Source organism: Crotalus tigris, unplaced genomic scaffold (assembly GCF_016545835.1).
Source record: "Crotalus tigris isolate CLP2741 ecotype Arizona unplaced genomic scaffold, ASM1654583v1 scf7180000017940.1788314, whole genome shotgun sequence".
NCBI lineage: Eukaryota > Metazoa > Chordata > Lepidosauria > Squamata > Viperidae > Crotalus > Crotalus tigris.
Genome location: NW_024096732.1, coordinates 811,051 through 828,113, shown reverse-complemented (window position 1 = coordinate 828,113; position 17,063 = coordinate 811,051). Strand labels below are relative to the sequence as shown.

General features: G+C 49.3%; 1 protein-coding gene across 5 annotated transcripts in view; it reads right to left on the bottom strand.

Annotated features, from left to right (window-relative positions):
- Positions 1 to 2,289: 2,289 nt before the first annotated feature.
- Positions 2,290 to 17,063, bottom strand: part of NACC2 (NACC family member 2) — a 32,524-nt gene continuing 17,750 nt past the window's right edge. For 3 of the 5 annotated variants that reach the window (XM_039345050.1, XM_039345049.1, XM_039345051.1), the window contains exons 3-8: positions 9,937 to 10,199; positions 8,144 to 9,058; positions 6,990 to 7,157; positions 5,260 to 5,365; positions 4,503 to 4,600; positions 2,290 to 3,895 (exon numbers count right to left, since the gene is read on the bottom strand). In XM_039345050.1, coding sequence (XP_039200984.1) covers positions 3,396 to 3,895; positions 4,503 to 4,600; positions 5,260 to 5,365; positions 6,990 to 7,157; positions 8,144 to 9,005 — 1,734 coding nt within the window. In that variant the 5' untranslated portion in view covers positions 9,006 to 9,058; positions 9,937 to 10,199 and the 3' untranslated portion in view covers positions 2,290 to 3,395. Of the gene's footprint in view, positions 3,896 to 4,502; positions 4,601 to 5,259; positions 5,366 to 6,989; positions 7,158 to 8,143; positions 9,059 to 9,936; positions 10,200 to 12,628; positions 13,117 to 17,063 lie in introns of those variants that run through there. The other 2 variants (XM_039345052.1, XM_039345053.1) reach the window with 2 other exon arrangements.

The following is a 17,063-nucleotide window of genomic DNA, read 5'->3' as shown; positions in this document are numbered from 1 at the left end:
GGGAATAAAACTTTGTGCCAGTAAAGCTAAGGGCGATCTACCAATGTCTTTCTTAAGGCCACATGGGGGGGGGGGGAAATAGAGCAGAAAAATACACTTTGGGGCCGTAGTTAGGTGTCAGTGGGGAAGGGGCAGATATTTTAAAGTGAGGTCAATTTGGAGCCAAGAGAGAATATGGAAAAAATAGAAAAATGCCCAAAGGAAGGAACTGCTTAGAGTGCTTGGCGGCTGCTGATGGGTCCTTTCCAAGGAAGGAATGGAAATCCTAAGAGCAAAACTGAGGACAAGTGAGAAGGAAACAAGAAAGAAAAAGAAAGAAAGAAAGAAAGATAGAAAAAGAAAGAAAGAGATAGAAAAAGAAAGAGAAAGGGGAGGATAGAAGGAGGGAGATGAAGAGGAAGGAAAGAGGGAGAAAGGATGGAGAAAAGAAAGGAAGAGAGGCAAGGAAGAAGAAGGGGAAGGAAAGAAAGATTTGGCTGTGTGATATTTCTTTTAACATCCAGATCATTTCTACAGCAACTTAAGAGTAGAATTAAAAGCATTTCCCATCCCACCAAGGAAATTAAACCAAAAGGAGAAACTGAAACAAATGACAATGTGCAGAATATGGCTTAATATCAACTTTGGAATGAAAATGAATTTCTGGAACCTTACGTTTTGCTTGGTCAAGAGCTTTGTGGCAGACTCCAAGGGGGGGGGGCTTCAGAGGACAGCCCCCTCTGCCCACCCCCATGGAATTAAAGACCACGGATTGGAGAGAAGGGCAACAGGAGACCCGCAAAAACCCCAAATTCCAGAAAATGGGAAGAAATCCTACAAGGATTCCCAATCGTGGCCATCGCTAAAGTCCATCCGAGTTTTCTTTTTAGTCTTCTCTTCTTTAAAAAGGTGCTTGATATAACTTTTCATATACATATATAATATTTATATATATATATATATATAATATACACAGGTAATATTGCTAACAGTCAAGCATTCAGAATAAAGGTGCAGACATACCATAAATATGTGTTTTTTTTCTCTTTTCCTAGGTTAAATCTACAGGGACGTCGTTCCCACCTCCACGGGATGCCTCAATACAGCCCGAGATCAACTTCCGGGCACCGATGCCCTCCCCAGAGTCACCTGGCTGGGAAGCATGGAAGTTGGAATCCAACCCAAGACAGGAGTGCCAGGTTGGGGAAGGGCATGGTCAATGAATGGGGGACGGGGGGAATGGAAAAGGGAATTGGATAAGCTATGGAAATCAAATCTTTTTTTCTCTCCATGGGGAGGAACAGAATAAGGCACTAAGAAAAAACCAGGTCGTGATTAATTTCCCCTTTGTTTTGCAGTCCTTCATGGCCAAGAGTTCTTTTTTTTTTTTTAAGAGGGGGGGCTTTCACCGTTTTCCTTTCTGGCTGGGAAGGGGAAAAGCCTCCAAGAGGGGCCACCAAGGACCCCCGCCCCACATCATGGGGGTCATTTAGTGCAAGCGGCTGGCCTCCCCCTTCGAAGACTGGGAACACCCCACCCTGCCTTAAAACTGTTCACATTGTCTTCAGGGTTTTTTTTTTCTCTCTTTCCCCTCTTTCCTTCTTGTCCGAAAGTCAAAAGCCACCGAGAAAATCCAAGCCCGCCTCTTCCCGCCCCCCCCCAGCTCGCCCCCAAAAGAAAGACATACATAAAATTGTGCTTGATACAAAAATATATTCGAACTGTGCAACGCGATGCTCTCTGCGGATCCTGTTCTGAGCCGTTCAAGTATTTGGTTTCGTCCTGCGACTTTTACTGGGGGGGGGGGAGGGAACCAGGATGGATGGATGGATGAGCCCCCTGGCTGGCTGCAAAAGAAGCCAAGCGCAGGTGGATTTGGCTAGGTAAAGGGAATCGGGAAACCAGGAGGAGATCCCAGCACTGTCGGCTGGGCCGGGCCATTTTTTTAAAAAATTAATCCCTTATTGCTGCCAGGAAAATAAATCGAAAAGTCCTTCAAATCCCCCGGAGGAGACGGGCTCCTCTTTCGCCTCCCTGAAGCTCAATGGCAAGCAAAGCAGCCATATTTGGGGGCTGTGTTGCCCACCACAACCGCAACCTTTTCGAAATGGAAGTCTAGCCACAAGCGGATTAGGTCTTCCCGTCGTCGTTTAGGAGAATGACCGGACGGATTTTTTTTGGGGGGGGGGGGAATCCGGCTATTCCCGTAGGGCAGTGTTTCCCAAACTTGACCATTTTAAGGCATGTGGACTTCAACTCCCAGAATTCCACAGCCAGCAATGCTGGCTGTGGAATTCTGGGAGTTGAAGTCCACATGCCTTAAAATGGTCAAGTTTGGGAAACACTGCCGTAGGGTGCACAATCTCCAACGCAAAGCCAGCGATTCTTCCTTCCTCGTCTAAAGTTAGACTCAAATGCAATGGGGAAAAAAGTCCACACGAGCTACATAAGCTCCTTGGCCAAATGGCATGCATTTCGCTATAAGTAGCTCCCCCATTCCTGGGAAAAAGAGCCAAGAAGCCTATGGTTCCCTCCTATACATCACCCCGACCCCCATAATGCACTCAACTCTCCATTTTGCCCTGAGCAACTAAGCAGGAGCCAAATGACTGCATTGCTTCAAATCGTTTTATGCCAACTTTTCTCAATCTTGGCGGTCACTTTAAGATGTATAGACTTCAACTCCCAGAATTCTGTGCCGGCTGGGGAATTCTGGGAGTTGAGGTCTTACAGTGGCCAAGCTTAATGTGCTCCAGGCAGAAAACCTAGACATCTCAAACTGCCTTAAACTCAGGGTGCCGCTTGCTCAGAGCTTCCTCGCAAACGGAAAGGAGCCAACACTTTCCTTCGCAAGATTAGAAAGCCGGACGACGGAGTCGGAGGAGAAGAATGGCGGAAAGGAAAGACATCTCAACTTTTGATGCCCGTTAGTGTGGGGAACGCAGCTCCCCATTTACTACAACCCGCTCGGGTGAGTTTCTCCGGGATGCTCAACAATGCAAACTTCCGGCCAAGGATTCAACCCGGAGATCCGAGCCAAGGACCTGCTCCAAGCTGAACCGAATCAAACCAGGATAACGATCACCATGAATTTCTCCCAAGCCCAGACGGCTGGTTCTTTGTTGCTGAACAGGACGGCGGTGGGGGTGGACATGGCCTCGTTCCTTCTTCTTGGAGGGAAGGAACCCCGCTACTCCTTTCTGTACTGATCTGGGAGCAAGGAGGTCTTCCTACCGGGCCAGGCCTTCAGGGATCCTAAATACGAGCAGACTAAAAAAAATCAAATTTTCTCAGGCAACGGTAGCAGTTCAGTAGGTAAATGGTTTGATCACGTGTGTGTGTTTTGTTTCTTTTGTAATTAATAAGAACATGCAAGCAGCTTTAGGATTACAGATCCTTCCAGAGAGCGGTCTGGTTCATAAGGCCCCCCCGTAGGCCACCTCTGGCCTCGCCGCAGGCGTCTCCGGCCGGCTGGGGGACCCCGGTCCTTCTTCGAAGGGCTGGGAGGTGCTTTGGGTGTCGGAAGCCATGGCTTCTGGCCCAGCAGACTCCTGGATGACCGAGCTGGCCCCTTCACCCTCCTCGCTCGGCTCAAACAAGGGGCCGGTCCCGTTGCTCTGGTCAACTGTTACGGTGTTAGTTCTGAGGGCCACGATCGTCCCGGAATCCCCTCTCCTTTCCGCGTAGATCCGTTGTTCAAACATCTGAGCGGAGGAAGGCTGGAATTCGGGATCCAGGAGGACGTTGGTGGTGGTGGAGCCCATGACGGAACGGTACATCTCCATCCCCTCGGGCAGCATGGACTTAATTTTGGGAAGCCACCGCTTGCGCACCCGGCGGGCGTTGGTGCACATGTCGGCCGCAATGACGTTCATCTCACTCTCCTTGAAACTGGGGGCAAAATTCTGACAATACACTGCAAAGACAGGGGGGTGGGGGGTTAGCCGAGAGCAGGAAGAGGCTGCCAGGGCAACTCACAGGGTAGGCTGGGCAAGTAGGTCCACGGGGGCTTCTCCTCAGGAAGTGAGGATCAAGAAATGAAAGGGCTTTGAGGAGATTTGTGGCTGTCTAGTCAGGACGTGGTGGGGATTCTGCTCTGGAAAGTCTGTCTGTCTGTTCTTTCTGTCTGTCCTTTCTTTCTTTCTTTCTTTCTTTCTTTCTTTCTTTCTTTCTTTCTTTCTTTCTTTCTTTCTTTCTTTCTTTCCTTCCTTCCTTCCTTCCTTCCTTTTCTTCTTTCTTTCCTTCCTTACTTCTTCCTTCCTTCCTTCCTTCCTTCCTTCCTTTCTTTCCTTCCTTCTTTCCTTCTTTCTTTCTTTCATCTCCACCCATCCAAAAGTCCCCCATCCCCCATCCCAATGGAAGGAGAATTGGGCAACAGCTGACTATGTTGTTGACTGCTCCATTTTAAGCAACTCTCGCTAGCAAGAGGTGGGAGAGAAATCCACTTTTTCCTCTGCTTGGTTTTAGAAAAGATTAAAATAATCACCAGGTCCCCAAAGGGCCGTCTGTATCCGCCTACTTACATTTCACAGCGTTAAGCACCCGGCTCTCCAGGGGTTTCCGGCTGGGGTCACTGGTGGAAGAGCGGATTCCTGTTCCGCAGCTGTTGGCCAAGGTGTTCCTGTTTCCAGAAGAAGCGGGGGGGGGGGGAAGGAAACAAAAACCTCAGGAAAAGGTAGGCCAAAACTTACAACCACTTATTTAGCCTTGCTGGCTGGGGAATTCTGGGAACTGAAGTCCACAGATCTTAAAACTGGGAAAAAAAAAATCCAGAATCACCAACATTCCCAGATCACTTTTAAAAAAAGTAACTTGGTTTTTCAAAACTAACAGCAACCAGATAAAAAAGCCTTCTAATGTTATTTTATGCAAGGACCTCCACTCTCCTCCCGTACGCAGTGTCCGCCAGATAGGTGGGTTTCATTTCCCAGAATTCTCCACAAGGGCCAGGCTGGCTGAGGAATTCTGGGAGCTGCAAGTCCACCTCTCTGACCTCAAAGCCAGCGTCTCCCACGGCTGGGCAAAAGAGCTGGGGGGCGCCGGGCAGATCCTAACCCACCCACCCTCGTTTAAAGATGGAGCCCAAGGCAGTCCCACCTTAGACATGAAATCACCAGGTGATGAGTTCTAGTCCTGCCTAACCTTCCTGGTTTTCAGAGTGGTTCTTCTGGGTTCTGCTCTTACCCCACAAAGGTCTTTGCTGTTCCTTTCTGGCTGTAGGAAAGTATTGTTACCCAGACAGAAAACGAAGGGCAGTGCAGGTGGTGATGGTCACCCTACCTGTCGAAGAACGTGGCCAGGAGGCGTCGTAGGAGGACTTTGTGTTTCACACCTGCACAGAGATGACAGTTCATGAGCTGTCCTCGGGTGATGTAAACCCCAGAACCTAGGTGAAAGAAGGGGGGGGGGGAGGAGGAGAGAGGCTAAGCAGCTGCGGCCACTGCCCACCATTCCAGATGCTGGAACCTTTGCAACCCTGGAGAAACCACATCTGGGACCAATCTAAGCAGCCAGACCTTGGGACAGACACAATACGTTGACACTGAGATGCTTCCAAACAGCTGGGAAGGTGAACTTCCCTAGGATGACCACCTCCAGAAGACACGGGGCATCGGCCATTCTTCTGACTTGGCTGGGTGCACTGGAGGGAACTACAACTCCCAGCTTCCCACAGGCCTCCACCCCGGAGAAGAGGTGAAGACGTCGGATCGGCAGCTGGGAGAAAGGCATTCAAGGCCTCCCTCAAGGACAACTAGACCTTCTCCAAGCAGCTGAAGTCTATGTTGAGCCTCCAACCGGCCAGGCCTATATTAACTAAGATAAATGGTGGTTGGGAAAAGGGCAAACACCACCGTTGTATTGGTTGATAAGGGGAACTGAATTCCTACAACCTCTGCTGCTAATATTCCTTCTTGCCAACCGTGAAAACTTGCATCGCCTAGTCTAGTTTAATCTAGTGAAAAGAAGGATTGGGTGACACGACAGCAGTCTCCCAACATTTGAGGGGCTGCCACAGAGAAGAGGGGGATCCACCTCTTCTCCAAAGCCCCTGAAGGCAGGGCAAGAAGCAACGGATGGAAGATCTTTAAAGAGAGAGCCAGCCTAGAACTAAGGAGTGAGAACAATCCATCAGGGGAATGGCTTTCTTGACAACGAACAGGTGGCAAAATGGGGGCAAAAGTCACTTAACAAAAAAATTGGGGGCCTCAGGTATGGCCGTTAAGTCAAGGACAACCTGTATAGCAAAGCAACCAACACAATTTGGTGTCCTTTGTTTCTCGTGACCGCCCAGACACCTTCGTGATCTTCGGAAGAAGCAGGGAAAGGGAGGGATGAAGGGAGTGTGAGGAAATTCAATTAGATGCTTTAAAAAAATAAATAAAATCAGTAATTCCCAGCAGAGCAATTACCCCGTTCGGAAGTACTACTGAGGGACGCTGCGTGTTCCCAGCCCCTGAGGAACACCTGCCTCTCAAGGCCATGGGCAGAGTTTAAAAGCAGAGGCTAATCAGAGGAAGAAGGAATTTGTTTGCCAAACCAAAACCTTTTAGTTCATTATTTCGTTTATCCAACTGAGGCACAGCAAGCTCTTGGCTTACAACATTTATTACACCAGCACGGAAAACGAACAGCCTTGTCAGTCCTCCTCCTTGTGAATGCCACGGCATCCCTCCGGCCACACGGCCCCAGCAAAGGGGTCGTAACGTCGTGCAAGAGCCACTTAACAACCGCCTTGCTTAAAAATGGAACTGATGGTCCCCAATGTGGTCCTAATTCGAGGATAACCCGTATTGTAAGGCAAGACCTACAAGACCCCGGTTGAGCAAAGTCTGGAAGTAAGAGACTAACTTCCGCCCTGGACTTTTCCCCCTAAATAACCATCAAGCATTGCAGCCAAAATAAACCCAATGAGGCATTTAAAACCCAGTCATTGTATAGCCCATGCCCGCGTTCTTCAACCTTGGCAACTTTGTTTGGCCCACCCAGAGAGAGGTCCTGTTCATAAATACCTGCAACCAGTTCAAGTTTTTCTCCGGGATCACCTTCCGAGTAGAGCTTCGGGTGGCAGCGGTAACCGATCTGGCTGATCAGACTCGCCGGAAGAGCCACCAAATCGCGCCGTATCAGGACGCAGGAGCGGCTCTCCACGGGAATTTGCTCCGGCTTCTCTGGAGGCCCTTGGAAAGGAGGAGAAAAGTCACACTCAGGAATTGTGAGGGAGGGGGGGTCAGTGTGAAAAATTGTTCTCGCAAAGAGTTGGTTGGAGACGTAAGCTCGGTTCTTTTCTGGCATGGTGCAAGGTGTGAAAATCAGCTCCTGGTGTTGCTTTTTAATGGGGGGGGGGGAACAGGGGCCCAGCGTTGACTGCACCTTGCTGCAAATCACTATTATGATTTTTATTTTAATTGTTTGTATCTTGTCTTTATTATTTTTACAAATAACTTGAAGTCACCAGAGGCCGAGCTCGACTCAAAGGATCCTGTTTTCTGCAGGGTCAGCCCTTCCTTCGCTCTGGGAAGACCCAATTTCATTGCTACTTATCAGCAATCTTGGGGTTGAGGACTCTTAAACCCACGGGAGGAGGAAGAAGAATAAAGAACCAAGATCTGACAATGATCGTCAAACAAGCCAATCCATTTCTTTTGACTGCCTGGTCGGCTTTCTCAAGATCTCAGACCAGTGGCTTTCCCTGAGCAGGCTGCAAATATAACCAGAGACTTTTCACGTCCATCTCAGGATAAAAGCAGAGGAGATAAAGAAAGAGTTCAGAAGAGGTAGACAACAAGCTCTAGAAGGACCAGGGGAGGAGACATGATAGCAGGGCTCCAATGTCTGGGGCTGCTGCAAAGAAGAGGGGCTCAACTTATTTTCCAAAGCACCATAAGGCAAAACAAGAAACAACGGATGGAAACTCATCAAGGAGAGAAGCAACCTGGAACTAAGGAGAAATTTCCTGACAGGGAGAACAACTAATCAGTGGAACAGCCTGCCTCCAGAAGCTGAGAATGCTCCAACACTGGAGGCTTTTAAGGAGAGACTGGACTGCCATTTGTCTGAAATGGGATAGGGTTTCCTGTCTGAGTGGGGGGTTGGACTAGAAGACCTCCAAGGTCCCTTTGCTATTCTGTGAAGCGTATGGGGAAGAGGAAGCAAATAGGATTACCTGCATAGCTGCCAGTAGACTTGATGTACATCTGCCCGTACTGCTCTTCCGTCATGGTGTCATAGGCTTCGTCATCCTCCTCATCCTCTTCATTGTGGTAGGACGTGGGGCTGTCCGTGGTGGGGATGCTGCTGGCCCCGGGACTCGTCCGCTCTCCCTGGACATACGGAGCCTGCGAGATGCTGGAGATGAGCGGGGCGAGGCTGGGCACACCGTAGTAGGAGACGCGGGACAGCTTGACCGCCGTGGTGCCCGAGGAGCTGCCCGCCGCTGTGTCTCGCAGGCCCCCCTCCAGGGACCTCTTGGCCGGCAGTCCCGGCAGCGGCGTCTGCTGCTCCGGGTTCTCGTGCTTGACCCGGGTGAGGAGCGGGATGGGTACCGAAGGGGACATGACGTAAGGCATGGAGGCCATCTGCACGGGGTTGCAGGGACTCTGGGGCTCCGAGCCGGCCTCTTCGATCATGGCCGTCTGAGAGTCACAGTGGGGGGAGCTGACCTTGAACATGAGGTCGGTCCCTTTCTCCACAATGTGCTGGATTTGCAGGAATCCCGCCGTGTACATCACCACCAGCTGCTCGCTGGCTGCCATGGTCAGCTTGCCGGTGTAGCAAAAGGAGAGGATTTGTTGGAAGCAGGTGGCCGGGACGGAGCTGGGCAGCTCAAACGCACTTTTGCTGTTCCCGCTGAAGAGGTCCCGGAAGTACAGGCTGCTGGCGGCCAGCACTGCTCGGTGGGCCTTGAAGGCCTGGCCCTTGACCACGATGGAGACATCGCAGTAGAGCCCCAGCAGCCTCTGCTCGTTCAGGGAGCCCAGCACGGTGTTCCCAAAATTGGGGATCTCGATGTGCAGCATCTGCGACATGTCTCGCCCCAGCCTTACACACTCAGCGCGACAGCGTCCGACACAAAGTGCATCTGTGGGGGTGGGGGGGAAGAGAGGGAGAGAAACACACTTGGTTGAGTTGGGCGCCAATAAGAAAACTGAATGTAGGTAGTCCTCGGCTTACAACAGTTCGTTTAGTGACCGCTTGAGGTTACAACGGCACTGAAAAAAGTCAGCACTGACTCTGACCTTTTTTCACACAACCATTGCAGCATCTCCAGGGTCAGGTGATCAAAATTTGGACACTGGGCAACTGACTCGTATTTACGACGGCCGCTGGGTCACATGATCGGCTTTTGCGACTTTCTGGCAAGCAAGGTCTTATCAGAAAGTGGAAAGCCACCGAGTCACATATTGAGACGTGCAAAAAAGCGACAACAACGAGGATGGGGGGGGGGAGGAGGCACTTCTATGGATATCTGCCGGGCTCTCTGCCTGGCATCCCAAACAGAGAAGCCGGCTGTGACGAGGGATGCAGCAAAACCCGGGAGAAGGAAGTGGGCATCTTCAGCTACTCTGAAAGAAATTCAGCGTATTTGACTTTGGCAAGCAGAGCGAGGCTTCCCAGCCTTCCCTTCCCCAGCTGGGGCCTCTGATGGGGGCCAGGCGGGGCTGCAACCATCCTGCCTCCAAATCCCACCCACCTACAGACCCCATCACACTTCACCTCTGGGGGTCGTCCCTGCCAGGAAAGAGGCATTTTCCCAAGAGGGGGGGGGAGCTGGAATTAAGAGCTGGGGGAAAAAGAAAAACAAGAAAACCCAAAGGAGCTTTCGAGGAGATAACTGCATCCCTGGTGCCCATTCTGGGCAGCCATCTCTGGGGGCCAGCCAATGCCACGAGTATCCCCGTGCGGGAAACTTCTGCTCTGCTCAGATCCGTCTGCCTGCTTTCCCGTGGACGGACGTACCTTTAACCGGGATGGAAACCGGAGCTCGGCTCTTCCTGGGAAGGTCCCCTAAGCCGAGGGAAGGAGGACGGGGCAAAGGAAGGGGCAAAGGAAGCAACGGGGCATCCCTTCTCAGTCCCTTCCTTCGCCCGAGCGGTGAGAAGCTCCTGGTTTTTCAGCTAAGTCCGATTTCTCGAGGAGCAGCAGCAGAGCAGCAGCAGGAATAAAATCCGGGGCTGGGAGTCCCGGTGGCTGGATGGGAGTTGAACGGTTCAGCCGGTTCTCTGCAATGAATAACAGCCTTTGATAAGGATTCCCGGTGCAAGTGCCAATTTCGAAGCGGAGAAAGCAGAGAAAAGGGGGGCAGAGAAAGAGAGAGAGGAGAGAGCAAGAGAAAGGAAGGAAGAAAGAAGGGGGGGGGAATGAATCAATGCCAAGGAAATGCTGTGAAGTCTTGATTCAAGAGAGACTTCTGATGAGTCACTGCAGCCCAAACAAAGATGGCAGATATACTGCACTCTGCTGATGAAGCGCTCAGACGATGCCCCACCAGCCACCACCGGGTGCTGGTTTTCTTTCTTTCCTCTTTCTTCTCCCCCCCTCCTCCCCCTCCTCCACCTTTTCACTTTTTGGGGGGGGATTTATGGTGCCGGTTTTGCATATGAATTGCCTCCTCCTCCTCCTCCTCTGCCACTCTCTAGGACATTTGGAGTGCCAGAGCAGTTCCAAGTCTTTCAAGCAATCTGCAGTGCTGATGCAGCTTTTGGGTTAACCCCCTCCTGGATGGAGAGGAATTGAATTGAATTGAATGGCTTTATTTGGCTGAGACACACAAGGAATTCGGCTCCGACACAGAAGCACAGAAGTCACACCCGCAAAAGCAGCAGTGAAAATAACCCATAACAATAACAATAATAACAACAATAATAACAATAATAATAATGCTGCATTGGAAGATCTGCAAGAAATACCATTTGCCTACAAGCAAGAACTGGGGGGGGGAGAGAACCATAAGACAGAGAAAAGTAATAGAAAATTAAAAAGCTAAATTGCTCTGGGACGTTAGAATTCGAACAGACAGGCACCTGTCACACAACACCCCAGACTTTAACAACTGTCGATAAGAAAGGCAAAAAAAAAAAAAAAGTCTGGATAGTGGATATGGCAGTTCCTGGAGACAGCAAAATAGAAGAGAAAGTACTGGAGAAGATCACAAAATACAAAAACCTGCGGATAGAAATAAAATGACCGTGGCAAAAAAAAAGCAAAGGGAGAACCAATATAATAGTGCAATTTGAAAACATCTGGAGCACCCCTTGAACCCCATCGGCCAATTGCAAAAGGCAGCTGTGCTTGGAACAACTTTCATCTTGTGACGATACCCCTAACGTCATAAAACGTCAACCATCACCTATCCCAGGTCCTTGGGATGGACTCGATAAATAGAGAAAAATGCCAAATATAATCTGAACATCTGGCTGACTGCGTGCAACGAATCATAATACCAATACAAGGGGGAGGTAAAGAAGATAATAATAAGGATAAATAACAGCACAGCCATATTATATGGGTTAATATACACAGACATTAGACAGAACTGCGAGAATTAGTTGCTCACCACCGGTTTCTCTGTAAACTGTCCCAGGCCATTCTTCCAAGAAAGCAGCTTTTGGGGGTTCCCCAATCCTAGCCAACCCCTCCCCCAGCCCAAAGTGGGGGTTCGGAGACAACCAGAAGAGAGGAAATGGGGTGAATGGACAGAATAGCAGTATAAGGTAGTCCTCAGCTTACGACCCCCACTGAGCCCCCAAATTTCTATGGCTAAATGAGACATGTGTTAAGTGAATTTTGCCCCATTTTATGACCTTTCTGGCCACAGTTGTTACTTCTGCAGCAACTGCATCCCATTTGGCTGTTAACTGGGCTATGTATTTTGCATGCCCGCCAGGTGGCATCTGTGCCCCAACGCCATCTTTCTTAAAGACAGTCCTTTCCTTGTTCAGCCCACTCGCCCCGGCCGGCGGCAGAAATGTGTCCCTTGGCACAATGCAAACTCCTGAGCCAGCCTTGTTTTGAGTGAAGGGATCCTGCCCATTTACGCCTTCCATAAATGCATTTTCTTGGGTGCCAAAACTTTGGGCATCCTACGACAGCTTCCCTGGAGAGAAAGGTCCCTGCCCCGGGAGAGACATAATGCAATTCTGCAACCTGCTGTGAAATGCTGCAATTGGATAGCTTCTCTGCCTAGGCTTAGTCTTCACCAATAAAAGGAAACCAGGTTTATTTGAGAAGTGTGTGTGTGTGGGGGGGGCAACTGGAATCCAAAATCACAAGGGTATCAGGTACCATGACTAACATTTCCCCACTCCAAGCATTGACAGGTTGAGAAAAACCTTCTCAAACCTGAAACAGACCCCAGATGTGTGGTCATCAACTCCCTGATTTTTCAGACACGACAACGTGACCATCATTGCTAGGGAGGCTGGAAATTGAAAGATGCCTCCAGACCCCAATCCTCAGAATTTCTCAGCTAGCAGGGCAATTGCTAAGGATTCTGGGCATTGACGGTCTGGAAACGTAGAAGAAATTAAGACTTGAGGAGGGTTGGCCAGCCTTGCTCAAGTTGGTGCCCTCCAGATTGTGTGGAATCTCAACTGTCACATCCCTCAGGCAGCCTGGTTCCGATTCCATGATTTTATCTTATTTTGTTTACCTTGTTTATATTAATTATCTCTCCAAGAGGAAGGCCAGCAGGATGGGAAAGGTGCCTCTAGCATCGGAATTCAAGGTTCAGAGAAAAGAGGAAAGAACAAAGCAGACTGAGAAAGAGTGGAATCACGTCACAGCATAAAAAGGAGCCCATAAAAATAAAAAGTCTCCAGAGTTGCGTAGGGCGGGAGGGACAATCGGAGCAAGGAGAGCCAGAGGACCATAACTGGACAGCCATGTTCTCTGCACGTACCTCGGAGTCCCTCCTTGACCAATTACTCACTCTCAAAAGGGTGACAATCAGCCCTGAGGGGAAAAATCTACTGGCTTTCTTTCAATGCAAACTCAGTTCTCCAGATTCCCAGAATCAAGTTGGGGGCAGCAGGAAAGGGGGTAAAGCTTCAGAGACGACCCCCTTCCACGATTCCTCACTTTTCGTCCTGCCCTCCTCAAAACTGGACCAAGATAGCCCAAGCCAGAGATCCCACCCACTTTGTCTTTCTTCCCGGGAGGTGATGCAGATCCCCCTCCTCCAAATTCCCGCAAGGAGACCCCTCCCCACTTCTCGCGTCCCGCAGACCCCAACCACAAGGCATCCCTGAGAGAAAGAGTTTTATCTCAAGCCCCCTCCCCAGTTAACAGCCTTCGCCTCGATGCAGACCACCTTACGTGCCTGGGCTGGGGGGAGAGGGCGAAGCGAGGAGAGCTGAAGGAGAAAGGCAGCAGCTCCGACACACTCAGAAGGCCCCCCGGGAGTCCTCCTTGCTTCGGTCCCCTCTCCTGGGGTGGGGGCACGGCCTGAGCTTTGGGGCTCCTTTGCCCTCCCTTCTCCGGCGAGTTACTCTGTGAGTCAGCAGAAAGAGGCATGAGAAAACCTAAGGAAGGCTGCCTAGATCTGATGCAACCGCACGGGGGTTTTAGAAAAAAGAGAGCAGGAAAGCCACATGAAAAGGCCGGGTGGGGAAGCGGCACACGCCAGTCAGCCAGCCCAGCGCTGCCGGGAGGTTGCTGGGCTGGGTTCAGCCAGCCGGAGGGCAAACAGCAGCCACCTCAGCTGCTGCCAAGCCAAGGAAGGTCCAGACACCTGCAGAAATCCTGTCCCCCCCCCCGACCCCTTCTGGAAAGCCGAATTAGAATTACAGAATAAAAAAGATGGAAAAGAGATCTTGGAGGTCTTCTAGTCCAACCCCCTGCTCGAGCAGGAACCCTACCCCATTCTGGACAAGTGGCTGTCTAATCTTTTCTTTAAAACTTCCAGTGTTGGAGCATCCACAACCTCTGGAGGCAACTTCCGTTCCACCGATTAATTGTTCTCACTGTCAGGAAATTTCTAGTTCTAGATTGATTCCTTCCTTCCTTCCTCCCATCCATCCATCCATCCATCCCTTTTACAAGTAACTTAAGGCAGCATACCTTAACATAGAATCATAGGGTTGAAAGGAACCAATCCCTTTCCCAAGGAAAGACATTTCATACTCAAAGGGGTTTTCAATTTTGGCAATTTTAAGATGTGTGGATTTCAACTCCCAGAAGCCAGCTGGGCTTGAAGTCCCAAGTCTTAAAAATTGCCAAGATTGGATCCTCCTGCTTTATAGCAGTCTGGACAAATGGTTCCCCGATTTTTTCTTTGCAACAGGTGACCCGGCAGAAGGGCACCTGGCTCTAGGTTGAGCCTCACGTGGAACTCACAGGTCAACAGTCAAACCTCTCTGGGGGGGGGGGCAGGGAGAGGATCACGGTGGGGCAATTTGCAGCAGAGACCAGTGTGAGCATGGATGTTCCCACACCCCCAATGCCGTAGGCTTGGCTTGGCCAAAACTAGCCACCACCGCTCCGCATGTTCTTCCATCGCCCTGTCCCCAGAGAGAGAATTAACAAGATGTTCCTATAAATTTCTTTCAATAGTGGAACAGAAATCCAACTACTGAGAGCTCAGCGGCTGTCCAGATGTTCAGCCTTCCTTTTCATCTGCTGCCTGCCAGATGTTCCAAGAGACCGTGCTCTCTGACTCTGCACCCTCCAGATGTTTTTTGAGAGCACAAGGCTGCTATTTCCAGCCAATATGAGCAAAGGCTGTGGACTTGGAGAGCTGGAATCCTGTCACTTATGGAAGGCTGAGGGTGTGAATGGACAAAAGTGGCTGGCAAAGATGGAAGGTCGTTTGTACATCAGCCCCACTTTTCTTATTTTGCATCTCAGCTCAGATGCTCAATAATCAAGAATAAGGATGAGGAATGGTGAAGAACAAGGCTCAACGTTCTACAATGGATTCTGCTTAAATCTCCATCTCTAGATGTCTAAAGACTGCAATTCCCAGAATTCCTCTGGCTAGCTGGAAAACATCTGGAGGGCACCAGATTGGGGGAAACTGTTCCAGCACACAGTTCCTCTCGATATGGCAGGCAACTACGCTGCATTTGCTGTTTCAAACAGCCCCTTTGGCTAGAACTTCCATATTCCTCCTGGGCGCTTTTGATGTGTCATTGTGGGTTTCAGATCCTTAATTTGATATGATTTCTTCAGCGATGTTTGTGCTGTGGTTTCTGAGATGGACTATTAGATGGGGGAAGCAGAGGCTGTTTGCAAGAGGAACACCAAGCGTCTCAGCTTCTATCAGTTGATGGGATTTTATGATTTATCCAGTATTGGTTACTCTGTAGAGCGAAAGAATAGTTCCCCGGGAATCACGAAGGGTTGAAATTTAAATGTTCTCCAGCCCATCAAGTCAAACAAACATAGCAGAATACATTGAAAATACATTAAAACACCGCTTAAATGCAACCAAAATAAATTAAAAAGTTAAAAAAGTACAAGAATGCGCTTTGTATTAAGCTATCATATAACCATCTTGCATGCTCGTCTCTATCGTGATATCCCCCAGGCCGGTTGACAAAAGCACGTTTCCAGGGCCTTCTGGAAGGTCCTGTCCAGAGAGAAGATGGCATAAAAATGCAGCAAAGGAACAAATAAAAGGGAATGACCCAGGCTATTTACTTAGGTGTATTATCTTTATATAAAATTCTATCCTGCCCGTCTAATGCAGATGTATCTCTCAGGGATTACATAAGCTAATAAAATACATTTAGGGCAGAACAGAAATCTCGTTACGAAGACATTTTAAGAAGCTTGTGACACAACCCCCAACGGTTCCTTGGCTCGGCCTGCTGCAAATTTTCCCCAACTGGGCACTCCGCTAGCACCGTTGGCACCGCGAGTCTCTCAACTCCATCGTCCAGGTGGGAATTTTGGAATCTGGAGCATTGCAACCTCAACACATCTGGAGGGTGGCATACTGGGACACAAGAGGAATCACTGCGAGAACGGGCAAAGCGATGAGTGACTGGCAAGGTAAGAAAGGATCTGCAAACTAGGGTTTGTATGCACTGACTCCAGAAAAGGGGAACATATAAAAGTCTTAGATCCCATAATTGAGGAATCCAGATTTGATCGGATAAAGACACGTTACTGCCTGGTGGAAAAATCAACCGATCGATCAACATTCGGAAAACTTGCCTTTCTTTCCTGGCACACCCCAGTTCTTCTCTTTGTGGTCGATCCACCAACGTTAAAAAATATGTATTTATACCCTTTATTATTTTTGTAAGGCACGATGGCAAACATATCTAATTCGCCTTCTTCCTTCCATTTTCCGCACAATAACACTGTTGTGGGCCTGAGGGAAAGGAACTGGCCAAAATTCAGCCAACTGGCTCTCAAGGCTAAGGCGAGACTAGAACTCCCGTCTCCTGGTATTTGGCCCCAAATCCCCCAGCTCTCTTTCATGCCTAAAGTGGGACTAGAACTCACGGTCACCCAGTTTTTCAGCTAAGTGCCTTAACTACTAGACCAAACTGTTCTTTTATGTAGCAATATTAATATTATATATATTAATATATAATATGCATTAATATAGCAGTGAAACACTTTTACTTTCTTTGATCCCTGGCGGAGCTAAAGAGAAGATTGCCGCTCATCTGTTAGTTACCCACATTGCTCAAAACCCCAGGAGGTTAAAAAAAAAGAAAAGAAAGAAAAAAAAAGATTGCAATGCGCAAACAGCATCTTAAAAACAGCCAAGGGGCTCTAGCCCACCAGCGTGTTTGTTTAAAGGCAGAGGAGATACATAACTCATTCGTCTTTAATATTCATAGCCGGGTTGATTTGCATACCCTGCCATAAATAGTGGGAGCTGAGGTGAAATATGAAGTGCCCCACTTGCATTTCTAATTCTGCCTAAAATCAAACGTTCTTTATCTGTGCGATGGCTGTCGTGATTTATACCTGTCGTCTTGCAACTGCGAGCTTCTTCCTACCTGGGCTTCACCTGTGTAGCAACGCCTCGGATTCTGCACCAGAGACCGTGCCCTTCCTTGAGTTTTCTCTTTGATTTAATTTGGGAAATTCTACAACTCTAACAAGTCAACAGCTTTGATTTTAGG